General features: G+C 40.7%; 1 protein-coding gene across 1 annotated transcript in view; it reads right to left on the bottom strand.

The window, feature by feature from the left end:
• Positions 1-203: 203 nt before the first annotated feature.
• The window catches only part of LOC144472147 (muscle LIM protein Mlp84B), a 28,623-nt gene continuing 12,659 nt past the window's right edge, over positions 204-16,167 (bottom strand). Inside the window, exons 4-9 of the mRNA XM_078184928.1 lie at positions 9,696-9,822; positions 6,204-6,300; positions 4,863-4,947; positions 2,615-2,911; positions 1,945-2,265; positions 204-1,715 (exon numbers count right to left, since the gene is read on the bottom strand). Of these exons, the coding sequence (XP_078041054.1) occupies positions 1,439-1,715; positions 1,945-2,265; positions 2,615-2,911; positions 4,863-4,947; positions 6,204-6,300; positions 9,696-9,822 (1,204 nt within the window). The 3' untranslated portion in view covers positions 204-1,438. The remainder of the gene's footprint in view (positions 1,716-1,944; positions 2,266-2,614; positions 2,912-4,862; positions 4,948-6,203; positions 6,301-9,695; positions 9,823-16,167) is intronic.

Raw genomic sequence — 16,167 nt, 5'->3', positions numbered from 1 at the left:
GTAAATGCTTCGGGTCGTAGCTACAATTCCGAGGCTTCGTTCGACACGATGACTTTTCCTTCGACGCGTCTTCGATCTGACAATGGAATGTCGAGTGCCGTCGAGAGAGAAGAGAAAACTAAAGTAAACGAAAAGAAAAAAAAAAGCGGAAAAAGTAAAACGACGTTCGCCGCACCCCTTCTCGCGAGAGAAGAACAAAAAAATACCAAGTCTCTCCCCCATTTTATTTCGAAATATACATTTATTGAAAATAATCGTTCTTGTATCTGTTTTACTCATATATATATATCTGTCGTCAACATTTCTCTCTCACTCGTCTCAACAGTCGTCGTTTGGATTACATCGTTGCTCCTGATTGCGGTCCAGGTATACACGGATTTACCCTTTGTACTATGTCGCTCGCATGCTCGTCGTTAGGGATGGGAGCTGCGGTCGTCGTTCGTCGTTTCGTTTGTCGGGGAACCCTCTTTGACCGTTCACGAACATACTCGAGCCAAAAATATCGAAGCTTCCAACCAGTTTTCACCTTGTTCGTACCGTACCAATTGAAATTCATATCTAGATCAGCAGTTTATTTACCGGTTCGAATCGAAGTCCCCTCTCGAAGAACACAAGTGCATTCACAATTAAACTCGAGTTTTACAAATGATCCGATCACCGAAGGAATTTCGTCCAGGCGGGAGTACTACGAATTTACGCGGACGCACACATGGTCCTTTCTGTTTCCACGAATTTACAACCCCATAAATGCAAGGATTACTGACAAGGTTCGAGTTTCTTGGTCGGAGATTCGAATTTCGCGGGCTCGGTGCCTGAGAGGTCACGTCAAATTTCGCGCGCGGTTTCTTGGTTCCCTTCCCCCGCGCGAGGCGGCGGCCATCTTGTGTCCGAACCTCGCCCGGCGAGGGGACCGAACCCCGGTCGAAATCTCGCCATACAAAAGTAATAAAAGTTCAGCGTGTTCGTCGGTACATAAATTGTATTCGATAATATATCATCGATAATGCTCGGTGCGTTGGTCGTTCGTGCGCTACGTCGTCGAAGGGATCGACCTTGCAACCCCGGTATCCGATCGCGATCCGATCGGGAGAGCCCGGCGAGCTCGTTCCGGTCGGATCTGCGTGTATGGTCGTCGGAAATAATATTGAGATGGACGTATTCATATTAACTGTCATGGAGCAGCGTAGTTTCTTTCGTCATTTGTCGGAGTTAGTCGAGTAGTCAGGCGCCTATACATATACATACTTACGACAGGAGATGGAGGAACCAACACGGCCGCCGACGTCGAGAACCGTGCTAGTTCTCCGTCGACGGACGCGTTCCGTTTCTCCATTCGCTTGCACATTACTTGAATAGATTTATATTTATATTATATTTATATATATATATATATATAGAGATATGAGACTGTTTCGAGCATCTCGTCGTGTTGTCGAGATTAGGCCATCGTCAGGGTGCCCGCGCCCATGCCGAAGCCTACCCCCTTGGGACCGAAATTCCTATTGTAACAACCGCGGCAGTAAATGTCGCCGTCCGGACCGTCGTTTAGGTTCGTCGAGTCTAACGAACGATGGCACTCGCCGCAGCTGAAGCAACGTTTGTGCCACAAGCGGTTCTTCGAGATCATCTGTTCCGCGGCGTATACCGGGTAGCCGCAGCGTGCACACCCGTGACCGTCGTCTCGCTTCTGGCCGACCTGTGGCTTGGAATCGATGCTAAAAGAAGAGTCGACATTGGTTGCAATCGGTACAATGATAGGCTCACGGAGGCAGATGCATTAGCTATCCAAGTTAGACTGACCATCTAGGTCAACTAGCTCCGTTAAGTCGAAAGACATAATCTTGATACAACGGAATGAGGCCTGATATATAATATATACTGTACTATAGTAAAGTCAAGCAATAGACGAGACAAATGCGGCAAATAACGTGGATTGGAACTTACTACGAGGGAGCCTGATCTCCGTTCGTGGAAACGAGAGTCGGGGTGTGGCCGAATCCAAATCCTTTGGGTCCGAAGAGTTTGCTATAGCAGGATCGGCAGTGAATTTCCTTGTCGGGCCCGTCGCAGGCCAGCATAGAGTCCAATGGTCGATGGCATTCGGCACAATTGAAGCATTTCTTGTGCCACATAGTGCCTTTAGCGAGCTGTTGCTCGGCGGCGAACACCATGCCACCGCAACGAGGGCAGCCCTGACCGGCGGGCGCCTTGATAGAGGTCGTGTCTGCATTGTAGAACGGTCGGCTGGCCGAAATTTCTTCCTCCCTGAAAGGAACAGTAGTTGGTCACGATATTTTGTTAGGACACTGTTACATACAGCACTTCTTAGTACACAGGAAAAGTCATTACGTTAGGAGCAGGGTAGCGACGCATGCACAAGGGACTTCACATAACGACAGAACGGATCTATCGGGTGAACATATTAATTCTGAACTACATAAAGCCTCTATCTGACCATAGTTTAGAATTGTATTGTTCACCCGGTAAACGTATCACGCCGCTATGCGGGACTCACAGGGAGTGTTGCTTGCCCCACTTCTTGCGTAGTGATTTTGTTTAAACATTGTTTATATTCTAAGTTAGCTAAAGTATTATCCAACAGAGTGTTACTCACGATAGGCCATCTGTTTGTAAGAAGCCAGATCCGCATGCGAATCCGTATCCGTGCGGTCCCCATTTCTTTCCGTAGCAGGTCTTGCAGTAGACATCTTTATCTGGACCATCGCAGGCGATGATGGAATCCAGGGTTTTGGTGCAGTCGTGACACTTGTAGCACTTCCTGTGCCATTCGCGGCCCTTTGCCAGCACCTGTTCGGCGGCGAACACTACGCCGCCGCAACGTGGACAGCCCTTGCCAGGCGGCGCCTTGATCGCAGCGGTGTCAACCACAGTGGTTTTAGGTGCAGCATCGCTGCGTGCACAAAGTTCACCGGTATCACCAACCGATATCGTCAACCACGCGATAACCACACCGTTGGCCAAAAGTCTTCCATCGATCAAACACAAATCTATTAGGGGTTTTCAATATCTATGCCTAAAAGAGCACGCCCTTCCATTTGGAGTGATCATCGAATGCTAAAACTGTTGTCCAATAAATCTACGTGAGGAATTAAATCGAAAACATTCGTTCCATTCGACGTTTTATTTGAAAAATTCGGTAAGCACTGCTTGAAAGTGCTGGATCAGCTTGAATTTATCGCAGTAGAAAGTTAACACGTTTGGCCAACGTTATGTCGAGGATCAAGTCGCACAAATGAGGGTTTCTCAATTTTTCTTTGTCTCATGAGCACGACTTGCGATCAAAGGTACTTGTACATTCAAAAAGAAAGCATGCAAATGCGAAAACGACAGATACTGATTGGCAATTAGCATGCGGGGGGTGGAAACGGGATGCTTAATGAGAACCGCGGAACGTCGGGCTCTACGGTGAAGGAACCGGCAACGGAAGTTGATTGTTCCGTTCATAAATAATGCATATCGATTCGGGAATTTGTTCAATCATTTCCGACGGTGAATAATTTCATTGTAATTAACTCTGGGGAGGCCAGATGCCAGTTGGGAAGACGGTTATTCACTGTTTATTCGCAAAACACACTGGCCGCTCGACGGTTTAACCGCCAAGTGTCGGTAACTACGGTGGACGGTCTCATCGATCGAGCGGCGCGAAAATTTGAAAATGGTAAAGGTAAGCAATAGCGCAAAGCGTTAAGGCGTCAACTCATGTGTATTGTGGGCATGTACACGCACAGTCATACCGGTGTTCAACGTCACGTGCATACCTTCGCTCAATTTCTCATTCTATCGGTTTGAATAAAGAACCTTTCCTGATAAAACAATTCGCAGATTTCGTTGTCTGTTATTTAAAACTATCTGGTTTGATTTTATTTTATTACCTTTTTCGTAATTAGACAGTCGACACGACCTCTTATTAATTTAGCAACAAGAAAGACGTCACTTCAATTTCGTATAAAATAGGAAAGTTTAGGTTCGATTACCTAGATACTTTAACGAATACTCGCCAACATCATTTTACATAGTGTCATCAAATTGAAAGATTCAAAAGTTTCAACGCGAGTTAATAGAACTATGGCTATCGCAACTCTTAAGTGGAGCAGACTTGTGAAGCGTTCAAACGTTGGGCGATATTTGGCAATCTTTTTATGGCATAAAACCTTGATGAAATTTATCATCACTTGGCACATATATTCTTCAACAATTGATGATACAAAATGTTTTTTTCTCGTTACGTTTTATCAACTTCTAACGAAATAGTACATGTAATATTTTGTGGACCTCTGGCCGACGCCGTTCAGTCCTTTGCTTTATAACGAAAAGTCAAACTCTTTTAAAATTATTATAAAGCAACGAAAAAAAAACATTTTGCATCTTGAAACGTTAAAGAATACATGTGTCAACTGGTGATAAATTTCATCGAAATTTTATGTCATAAAAAAAATTGTCGAACATCGTCTCTCGTTCGAACGCTTCGCGCGAGTCACTTCCCTTCGATGAAGCCACCATAAAAATTCCTGCTTTCAGACATTCTAGTGTTGAATAAAAAGCCCGAATAATTTTAATTTCCGCAACTTGCATACACGCAGACACGCAGGCAGTCGGGCATACAGACAGATGGACTGGCGAAAGTGGAATAGCATAACTATAGGGGGCGCGTACCCCTCGTCCTCAATATCGCACTGCAGCCCGATCCACATAACCCCAGCGTGGCCAATACCTCGCGGACCGAATTTCTTCGGATAGCAAGCTGTTAAGCAGACAAGCGCATCATATATAGTGAGAGTGTAGAAGCCGAGGCGGGATTTCTCTCGTGTGTTCCCGTCTCAGTCTCGGCTCTGAAAACCCACCCATTGGCGTAGCAGTCGCTTTGTAGGGCGCCACCACCCTGACCGTAGCCATAACCCTTCGGTCCGAATCTCTTTCCGTAGCATACTGCAGAGAACATCGGTTAAAGGTATCTGGTTGGTTTTGTGATGTCGCTGCGTCATCAGGACACCACGTGCTCTGGCGTGTTTCGGGGCCCAAACGTGTCCTCCGTATTGTTTTTTTTTTTAGACTTGAAGTAGATTCAAGAACTCTGGACACTACAGAGACCACTTCTAAGCTCTGTTACTGTAGCTGATTATTATTTGGAACTGATTGTTACGGGGTATAGATCAGGGTATAGGTTACGTTAAGATTATATAGGTTATATAGGTTGGTCTGAACAAATCTTACATTTTGAGCGTAACATCCTGGGTCTAAATAAATTTTATATTTTGTAGCCTACCGGTTCTAAACAGATCTTACGGTTTTAGATGACTAGAATTAATTACGTTGATTCCAGAACCTTAAATACTTTAGAAATCTGATTTAGTTACTTTTCTTGAGCTTAACTATTATTTGAGAAGAATAGTTTAAAGTAAAACCTAAAGGTTCTAATATTTCAAAGAATTTTATTAGAAATGTCTAGGTTATTATTCAAGTGGAGTCATCAAACACACTGGACTTGATTAGATTTAACATACAAGTGAACATTTTTAGAGGGTTTCAAGGTTCAAAGACTCGAGTGGATTCAAATAGATTGATTAATCACCCTAAGTTGAGTCTAGAAGTGATCAAGGAATATTATGATGGTACTAATCATTAGAATAAATAACTGGGTACTAAGGTATGGTTGTTCTAAGTTCTGAATGATTGAAGTAATATGAGCCAGAGCAGGAGAAGTTTCTATTTAGCTATAAATTTTTCATTACATGTTAGTCTATAATCATAGTCAGTTAAATGACGTCGTATGTTATGTATTTCCTGTATGTTATCTTACGATCACAACCATCTTACGATAAACTGTGCAACATTAGACGGACTTTCATATTCAGATAGCTATTTAAAAATTTCTAACATCTTTGAATCGAAGACAATGCTCTCAAACAATTGAAGCGAGCTCAGTGAACCTACTTGGCCTTAGTCCCCATAATGAACCAACGCTGGCACAGCGACGCCATGCCTACAATTTTCCTGAACGAGGTCCAGAGTTCAAGAATCGTGAACGTGCTCGAGTCAGCCGTCAAACAATCCCCCGAGAATCTGTTTCTATTGAAAACGATTGAACAGGAGCCAGAGCAACGGCAACAGTCACGATCGATTAATTCGAACACGCCAGGCACGTAATGGCCCGGTATCCGGCATAATTGGTGGCGTTCCCTCACCTTTGCAGTAGATGTCCTTGTCAGGACCTTCGCAGCAGTTGACGGAATCTAATCTCTTGGAGCAGTTGGCACACTTAAAGCATTCCTTGTGCCATTGCTGCGTGGGAGACAAAGGGACGAGTGTTAGTCACGAAAAGTAGGTTCGACGAGTCTTACGTTTCTATTACACACGGTTATTCCCGATCGACGTCCACACGGATTTGACAAGTGTCCGGGCGACACTGGTCTCGTTCGAAACGAGAACCGATTAAATAATCCGATGGTAATAGAACCGACAACTATAGACGTGACAAAGAGAGCAACCTATGGGCTTAGAAGGGACAAAGACTCCTCGGGGTTCCCGTGTAACAATCTACAGAACACTTTGCGCCAGTCTGTGTAAAAAAAAAAAGAAACTAAACCATGGACAACGGGTGCACAGAATTTCGGTGATTAATTTTCTCGGGTCTTCGTTATTCGGAATTTGAGAGAAAGAAAAGAAAGAGACGTAAAAGAAAAGTCGACGGTTTAGGGTTGCGGGTGGCGGGGCGTGTTGGGGAGGGTAAGTCAGAGTACACGTGGACGATTTATTACATTCCGTTGGATTTCGATAAGATACCTCGACAATATATCTCGCGATCAGGACCATCGCAATGAAGCGTCGAGTCCAGAGACCGTTGACAGACTTTGCACTTGTAGCATTGCTTATGGTAAGCCTAATCACAAGAAGCAGGAATAACCATGATGCGCCCGGAGACAGGCGAGTATTCACGGGCTACCGAATCGACGTGGCGGGTTCTTGGTGCCGCGGACATCTTTCCCGTTAACGTTCGAATTTACATAACAATTTATACGATATATGAACTTCGACACGTTCGTTGGCCAGCGTCAATCGGTCGAGTTTTTATTTCAAAATATAAATTAATGTATAGTCTAACACAGCGTGTATATTTAAAATCTTTTCATTTTACATGTTTCATGTTTGCCGGTGCTTTATCAATTAAATTCTTCTATTACGAAATAGATTTTTATGCTTTACTTGTTTGCTAAATAAACCATCTAATTTAAAGCATTTATGGATAAATACATAAATAAGTATATAAATAAGTGAATAAATGAATGTATAAGCAAGTAAATAAATAAATAATTAGTGAAACGTGGCGACGAACGCGTTAAAAGAAGAGTAATATAAAGAAAACATTTCCTTATCAAAAATTAGAAGTTCGTATATCGATCAGAACGCGTCTGTCGAGTTTGGTTTTAGGTCGATAAATTTGAACGAGCAGCCAGCGATTTTAGCCGAAGATTGTTCGACGATTTGCCAATTAACGGAGTTCGTTGGACGATCGTCCGTGGATCGTGTCGGAATTTATACGGTCGCGAGACATACGGTAGGATGTGTTGCTTGTTGTACGGTCGGACAATGTGTTCGAACGGTAACTAATCGCGATCGTTTAATAATTCAGAGGTCCCCGCGTTCTCGATAGCTAACAAGACGCAAGACAGATTTCGGGCAACGGGACCGGGTCCATTGTGCGCTCAGCAGCACCGAAAATAAACGGACTCGTTGTCACACTCGAGAGGGAAGTTGGCAGTCGGCGGACGTAATTCGTCGATCCACGGACGCAGAGGCGAATCCGTCGATCGGGGTCAGTTAACCCACTGTCAGGGATCAGTGGTCGCCGGGTCCTCGAAAAACTTCGACCGGTTTCGGCTCGAAATGGACTCGAACGCGCGGATTTTCTGGGACGTTCCTCTGCCGACGACCGAGTCTGTTTTGACTCGCGTTGCTCGAAACTTCGACCGGCTTTAGCTCGAATTGTGACATCGATTATCAGGAACGTTATCCAATTCAAGTTTGCAACCGAAAAGATCTACGATCGTTGTAACAAAATTTGGCAATATTAATTCTTAAATGTGAATTTTCGGATTAAGAAAATCGAAGCGATCGCGCAGGTATTACCGAAGCGCTAAAAACATAACAATTTACTCGAAGAAGTATATCAACAACGAAAATTGAATCTCTGGTCAAAACCGACCCGGTCAAAGCGAGGGACACCCTATATTCGCGTTATGTCCGCAGAAAAAAATCAGACCGTGATCGAAAGTAAAATTGCAGCGACTTCGATTAGCTAGAGACCGGCTGTGTCTCGAAGACGAAGGAACTGCCGAGCTTTCTACGAACAATTACAAAATTGTGCGCTACCCAGTGTCCGAAGAATGTCGCGGCGCGTGACGAGGGGATTGGCAGTAGCCTAGAAAAGGCAATTAGCCTGCATCGGTTTAATCCGACCGGCTGCCGGCCGGTCGTTCCAAGTTATTTTCCAACGAGACGAGTGGACCAGTTGGTGGCCTGCCAGCCTGACGGTGGAAGACAGGAAAAGCTCTTGGGCCGGCACCAACGGCAACAAGCGTCGCGAACGCGAATCGCTCCGGATCCCAAAAGACGACTCATCATCGTCGCTGTCTATCTCGCTCTCTGTCGTCCTCCTCCGGATTTTTTCCCTCATTGTTATGAAATTACAGGGGTTTCGTCATACGGTAAGATTACGGAGCCGCGTCACGGAGCTGGCACCGTGTCAGCTGGTGGTCCGCGGTCAATTTTAGACAGCGGAGAACGCGAGGCCACCCGTCTTTGCGATCTGATATCTCCGCGTAGATCGACCATCCAACGAATTCCGTTTTCTTTCACCCTTCCTGCCCGCGAGCATATCTTCCGCGCGGTGCGGAATTATGATTTCGAAGCTCGAGAGACATTAGCCGCTTCGTACAAAAATATATTACTGACACGATTTTCTCTGTTTAGAACATCGTTTAATCCGTTTCGCAGTGTCGCGTGAAATCGTTTTATTTAATGGATCTGAAAATAGCGATTTTAAATGTTCTATAAGAATTGCAATGAAAAGTTAGGTTATTAAAATAATTTATACTATACTCATTAACAAAATCATTACGCTAGTCGTTATTTAAACGCATCAATTTGGAGAAACATCAATTTCTGAACGACTCTAAATATTTCCAAAGTAAATGTTGCATTTAAATGTCTTTAATCTTACAAAGAAATCCTGAGAAATTTTCTATTATAAAATAAATTATCGAAATAAATCGAATGTGTGATTATATACTGATTTCATTACATGATTTTATATGACATACTTAAGCGTGTTGACTTGATTAAGTAAATCCAATTTGACTGCAACTTTTGACTGTAATCGTTACACATTAAATGTATTAAAGGACGTTCGTTCGAAGCGATCGGAAAATATTTGTCGAAAAATGGCATGATTCATAATCCTCGGGGCTGTTTACAACCGCCCACCGGCGGAGCCGCGATGGCGGATCATGTTTCCCCGGCGAAAATAAGATCACCATCGGGCCAGGAATAGCCGGCTCGTCTCGGCTCATGATATAACTTGGAATTGTTCTCGATCCGGGATTTATTTTCGGCGAGTCCGCGGCACCAAGGTAGCGTATCTACTTGGGTCCGTTTTAAGGGCAGAAATTGGGACTCACCCTTCCACGGGCCAGCATCTGCTCCGCGGCGTAGACGAATCCTCCGCATCGCGGGCAACCCTCTCCTTCCGGCGCCTTCGCGATCACCCGCGGCTCCAATATGGCGTTCGATCCTCGCGAGAGCTCCCTAAAAATGTCGATGTTATAATACTTGCACGGAAGACCTTCGTCGTCAAGGCATGGTTCTCGACTCCAACCGCACCTTCGAAAATCGAACGATCATCGCGTTTCAACAATTTCATTAATTTCCAGTTCTATCAATTTTTCAGACCTTCTGTGGAATGTGCAACGAAATTACCTCGTTGTTTATTCAATTTTAAAATTGAAAATTGAAAGTTGAAATTTGCAAAATTGAATTTTTATTGATTTCTTTCTGCACAGCTGCATTTTCATTGTTTCATTTTTCATTGGTTTCCTGTTTATCGTAAAACAGTATCAACACTTTTATTATTGCATATAAAAACCAATTATTTTAATTATTCTTGTGATCGACGTTGTGCTATAAAATTCAACGTCTTCGGATTTTTGGATAAATTACGCTGAGAGTAGCTTTTAATTGAATGCTCAAGCGTAAATAATTACTCTGATTGTTGTGATATGAATAAATTGTTTTGGAAATCGTTGTTCGAGAGGATCGTTCGATAAAGAGCCGTTGGATACGGAGAACAAGCGTATAGTAGAGAGAAAGCAATCACCGCACAAAAGAGAAGGAACGTCGAGCAATGAACAATGGTAATCGTATAACGATTCGGTGACGATATTCGTTTCGCAATTATTCTGAAAATTGTTTTCGAAAACCGGACACCCGGGGAAACCAAATCGACGGACTCCACAAAATGTCGGAAACAGAGTGGACAGAACTATGTACACCGTAGTTCGGAATAACAAGCGAATATTATACAGTGAATTAGTGAAACGTGTGCGTGTGTGGGTTTTACATTTTAAGATGTTAAGTATTACGTGCACCAATCAGTGGTCTACTATTTTTCGTTAATATCCGTAGTTTTCGCCTCCTGCGGCATGGTTGTTAAAATGGCCGAGGTAATCCGTTGAGTTCCATTACAATAGTGCCGGTTCTTCCGAGGAAATAGTGCTGCGTTCATTGGTACGTTTAATAAAATAATACCACGCAATAGTTTTTGGATCATTATGATTTAATAAGAATCGAGCTTGTCGAAATTCAACCCCTGCAAAGAACACTGCTCGAATTATTAGCAATATTTTGTTTGTAGAATATTTTGTATTATTAGCAATAACTTATTTCCAATTATTTTGAATTATTAGCAACATTTTGTTACCAAAATATTTTGAATTCCTAGCAATACTATGTTCCCAACAAATTTTGATTTGTTAACAATATTTTGTTTGTAAAAGATTTGAAATTAATAGCAATGTTTTTCTCCCAAATATTTTTATTTGTTAGCAATATTTTATTCCTAATATAAAAATTGAAACTGAAATTATCAGCAATATCTTCCTCTCACAATATTAAAGTTACTAACAATATTTTCCTTCTACAATATACCCTATTATCAGCAATATTTATTTCTAAAATAAAGTATTGAGTTAAAATAGTTTCAATTATTAACAACGCCTCCTTTATACAATATTCAGAATGTTAATAATATTCTTGTTCTACAATGTTTTGATTCATTAAGTAACTTTGCTGCAAAATTTTCCTTGCTGCAAAGATTTCCTCTTTAAAATTGGCCGAATCATTAACGATAAAATAACTAAACAATTTCTAGTAAACAGCAATAGTTGTTTGAAAAATATTTGCAATTGTCAAGACAATCCCCTTTTGAAGTATCAAAATATTTTTCTGTTCAAGGAAATCGTAATCTCGCTGCGTTTTAAAAAATAAGGATCCCAAACTATTCCATGGCGCCATGTAGCATGCATCCGCCATTTTATAACGATAAAGATTATACAATAAACGACGACGCAAAGTGTTTCAAGAGAGACTGCTGGACAAAACCTAATTTTCCTGTGTTTTAAACAATTTTTAATCGAATCTTACAAAATTAATATGTACATATAATAACTAGAATGTAATGCAGAAATGAAAAATTTTCATTCATATTTAATGTATCGAACAGGCATCGAATCTTGTGTTTGTGCAGTACAATCAAATGTATGAAATTAATACTATTAATTAATATAGTAAACAAAGTCAGAAAATAGCTACTCTATTTTTGATATTTTCTTAGATAAAAAATTAATTGAGATTCCATTGTTTGTAATTATTTCAGAAAAATTCTGCTTTTAGAGATGATTCTATAGTTTCGCAATAAGACGAATGAAATGTTCTCCGAACAATTTTGCACAATATCTGCAATTTCGCAAAGCATTCTTAATTATACAAATTATTTATAATCTTACAAAATTATTACAGTTTTTCAAGACGGTCGAACTGTTAGAAAACGGTGATTATTTTTCAAAATGTTTATAATTTTCAGAATGTATCGACTTTGGCGAAAAGCTTGCAGAGAAATTAATTTCTGATCATTTGATGACAACAAAATGCAACAACTATTTTCAAAAGATACAAATATTTCGCGTTTTGTCCAGCCGAATCGCGATTCATCGGAACGCTGTGCGTCGATTCGCGAACGTTGCTTCCGTAATCGTCAACCGTGCGAAAAGTGGAGTCGATCGGTTCGGTTCTTCCGAGGAGACTGATGGGAATCCCCATGGTTCGCGGCTCGGCGCGACGCAAGGCGGGTAAACCGGTAATAACACCAGCAACATCACCAACAACAACACCAAAAACAGAAAGACAGAGAGAGAGAGAGAGAGAGAGACAGAGAGAGAGAAAGAGAGATAGAGACAGAGAGACAGAGAGAAAGAGAGAGAAAAAAAAATGGTGACAAAAACAAAAAACAGAAGAAACAAAATTGGTTACAAGTAAAATCAGTGACAGAGTGAACAATTCTCTGGTTAGACAGTGTTAGGCACGTGTGTTAGTAATCGGTTAGTATCCCATATTTCCCCGTTTGCAACCACGCAAGTGGCTTCCGCCGAGCCCCGAGAGGAGAGCCAAGAAGCGGATCGTGTGTAACAATAAATAAATAAATAAATAAGGTAAATAAACAAGTAACTCAATAAATCAACAAATAGGTAAACAAATAAGTAAATAAATGGCAAGAAGATACAATTTACTCAGAGAAAAAGAAAAAGTGAGGACAGAGATAAAATAAGAGGAAGTGGGAGCGCCAGGGGGGGGGGGAGAGAGAGAGAGAGATCGAGATAAGAGACAGAAAAAGAGAGACAGAGATAGAGAGATAGAGAGATAGAGAGTGAAGAGAGAGAGAGAGAGAGAGAGAGAAAGAGCAAAGAAAGTCGTTTAAAATTAGAAGGGTAAGGGAACAGAAAATCGCAGACACAAACTCGGGGGTGGTCTTAATGCCTCTCGATGGTTTTTTGATTTTTTTCTTTCAAATATCGTTCTTTCTGCCTTCGTCGTAGAGTCCTCCATCTTGGATAATTCATTGAATTAATTCACGAGCTGAAATGCGAAATTTAATGGTCGATTTTTAGACATTTTCTTTAAACGTTCGCTCCAAGATGCATTATTCTTTTATTCGACAGTTTTAGTAATATTTTGGGGTTGGTATCAAGGAAATCAGCGAAGTCGTTAGCAGAGCAACGTAGAACATGGCGTGGCACGTGAATGATGTCAGAAAATTTTCATTGTAATTTTTTATTTTACTTTGCCGTCTTTTCGATATTTCTAGCAAAGTATTTTATAGATATTTTAAATGGCTCTAGTTGTTTCAAAGACAGATAAATTATTCGGAATAGATGATATCGCATTGGACTGTTCGTGCAAAGTAAAATGAACAATTTCGTTATTATTTGACATAATTGTGTTTGAAATGTGCAACACGAAATAAATAATTTATTGTAATTTCATTAAATATCTTTTAAATGTGCAAAGTAAGATAAACATTTGATTTTGTTGCACAATATCACTGTACCTTAACTGTGCAATATAAAATGAAAATTTGACTGTTGTTTAAGACAGTAATATCTCAAATGTGCAACATTTCATTTCTATTCCATATAAGAATATTTAATCAAACATTTACAACGTTTGATCAAATAACAACTAAATTTTCATTCCATGTTGTACATTGTATTGAATATAACCATATCTTAAATAGCAATCAAACCTATATATCATTGCATATAATATAACTGCATTCTAAATAAAATTTAGATTTTTATTTTATCTTACATATTGTATTTAATACAATTGTAATCTAAACGTAAATCAAACCATTATTTTACGTTGCACATTTTATCTAACACAACTGCACTTTAAATAACAATCAAGTCTTCATTTTACATTGCACATTTTATCGATTTAAACAATAAAATTGTGCAACAGTTTCGCGTGCCACACTAGCAGATTTTCAAATAGAAAAACATTGCTGCACAAAGGCCGATTAAATGTTCGATAAAAATCGTCCGCGTTCCATACAAATCAACGCGACCATAAGTTTCCAAGGTTTTCTCGCAGCGATTGCCCATTCCATCCAAGATTGGAGGACACGCGCTGGCGGTGACCATCGAGAAGCGGTTTCGACAACAATAATCGAGGGGGTTTCCAGCGTATTGAAGCTTGTCTACGTATTTATCTCTACTGGCCAAATATTCTGCGTGTGGCGTGTGTGGTGTGGTATAAGCCGGGCGTGCGCGCGTTTGATAGAAGCACCCATCGAGTTAACGTTGTTAGCAAGGTTACGGGGTTACGTGTTTCCTCTTTTTTCTTTTCTTTTCTTTTCTTTTTTTTTGTTCTCTTTTATTTGGTTTTTCATCGATGAAAGGTACGAGAGAGAGGCCGTGCAGGTGTAGTTGCGGATCGATAAATTCAGTAGAGATAGATATAGACAGACAGAGAGAAAGAGAGAGAAAGAGAGAGAGAGAGAGAGAGAGCAAAAGACAGAGAAACAGAGCGAGAGAGAAATACAGCCTAAAAATAATTCCAAAAAAATCATTAAAACAGAAGAGAAAAAAGTGTAGAAGCCTATGTTGTTTCTTGTTTTTTTGTTCATCAGGCGGAGTGTGTGTGGCAGAGAAGGCAGAGAGAGAAAGAGAGAAAGAGAGAGAGAGAGAGTGAGTGAGAGAGAGAGTGTGAGAGAGAAGAGAGAGAATAAGAGAGAAAGAGTGATAAAGAGAAAGAGAGAGAGAGAGAGAGTGAGAGAGGTGGAATCTGACTCGGTGCTCACCATTTTTCTTTTCAGTTACTCGGTATTTCCCTTTATCACGAGGGGGTGCGCGCAGGCTCGTGATAAAGCGACAACATATATTGTTCAATGGGCCTCCGGTTGGCTCGCACTCGGCGGGGCTGGCGGGGGTGGTAGTGGGGTGTTTTTGACATTTTTTCTGTTTCGTTTTCGTTTGCTCGTGTACGTTCGTTCGTTTCATTCTGGTAAAAAAAAACGGGGGCAACGGGCGGGGACCAGAAAGAGAGAGATAGATAGATAGAGATAGAGAGAGAGAGAAAGAGAAAGGAAGGTTGGGGGTTGGTTACACGGGTTAACCCTCGAGCGACGAGGTGGACTCTCACCCCCATACCAACGAGATTTTAAGTATCCGTTATAACTCTGCCGAACAATGCACTGTTTTTATTTTCTAAGTAGCTGGTCAGATTAACATTTTTATCTCCGTTTTTTGTCATTTGTCTATATATTCTGTGTTCATGTACTTCGTTCGGATTATATGAATTGCAGTTGCCGAGATAAACTGAGAAATACGTGTTACGCTTTTATGGTTTTTGATAGCTTCAATGTTTTCAATTCAAATTTCCCGCGAGTCACGATTTTTGATGAATATTTGCGAGAAGAATGTCTGTTATCAAAGCAATTTATGGTAGTTAGAATTATCTTTCTGCATATTTGTTGTTGCTTTATTGCAATTGAAAGCATTGCGTTTCTTTAGCCTCGAACTGTTATCAATCCTATCATCTTTTATTTGTTCATTTATATTTTCTGTGTTTGCATGCTTTATTCTAATCGGAAACATCGTGTTTGTTAAAGTAAACTAAGAAATATTTTTTCCATCTATGATCTTTGTTTTAAGCACTGAAATTCAAATATCAATGTCTAGAATATTTATCAAATATACTTCTTCTTATTTTCCTTTTAATATATTCATAATATATATTCAGCATTTATGATACATTGACATTTATCGTCAATTGACCAGATTTCGATTAATTTATCATCATTGGCATAATCTTGACAGTGTATATTTTATTTAAAGCGGGAACACCACGTATGCCAGGTTAAATTTGAAAATCTATTTAAAAATGATTCTGCAAACAATTTTCATGTACTTCCAAATGCCATTTTGACGTGTCTGATAATTCTGAAAACGACTTATCCCATTGATAACTATTTGACAACAACAATAACGATAATAAAATTGCTCTGACACCAGTACTCGCTGCAAATGTCAAATTATC

The sequence above is a fragment of the Augochlora pura genome, chromosome 7 (genome assembly GCF_028453695.1).
Source record: "Augochlora pura isolate Apur16 chromosome 7, APUR_v2.2.1, whole genome shotgun sequence".
NCBI classification, from domain to species: Eukaryota; Metazoa; Arthropoda; class Insecta; order Hymenoptera; family Halictidae; genus Augochlora; species Augochlora pura.
The sequence above is the reverse complement of the archived record's forward strand: the minus strand, read 5'-3'. Positions and strand labels throughout refer to the sequence as shown.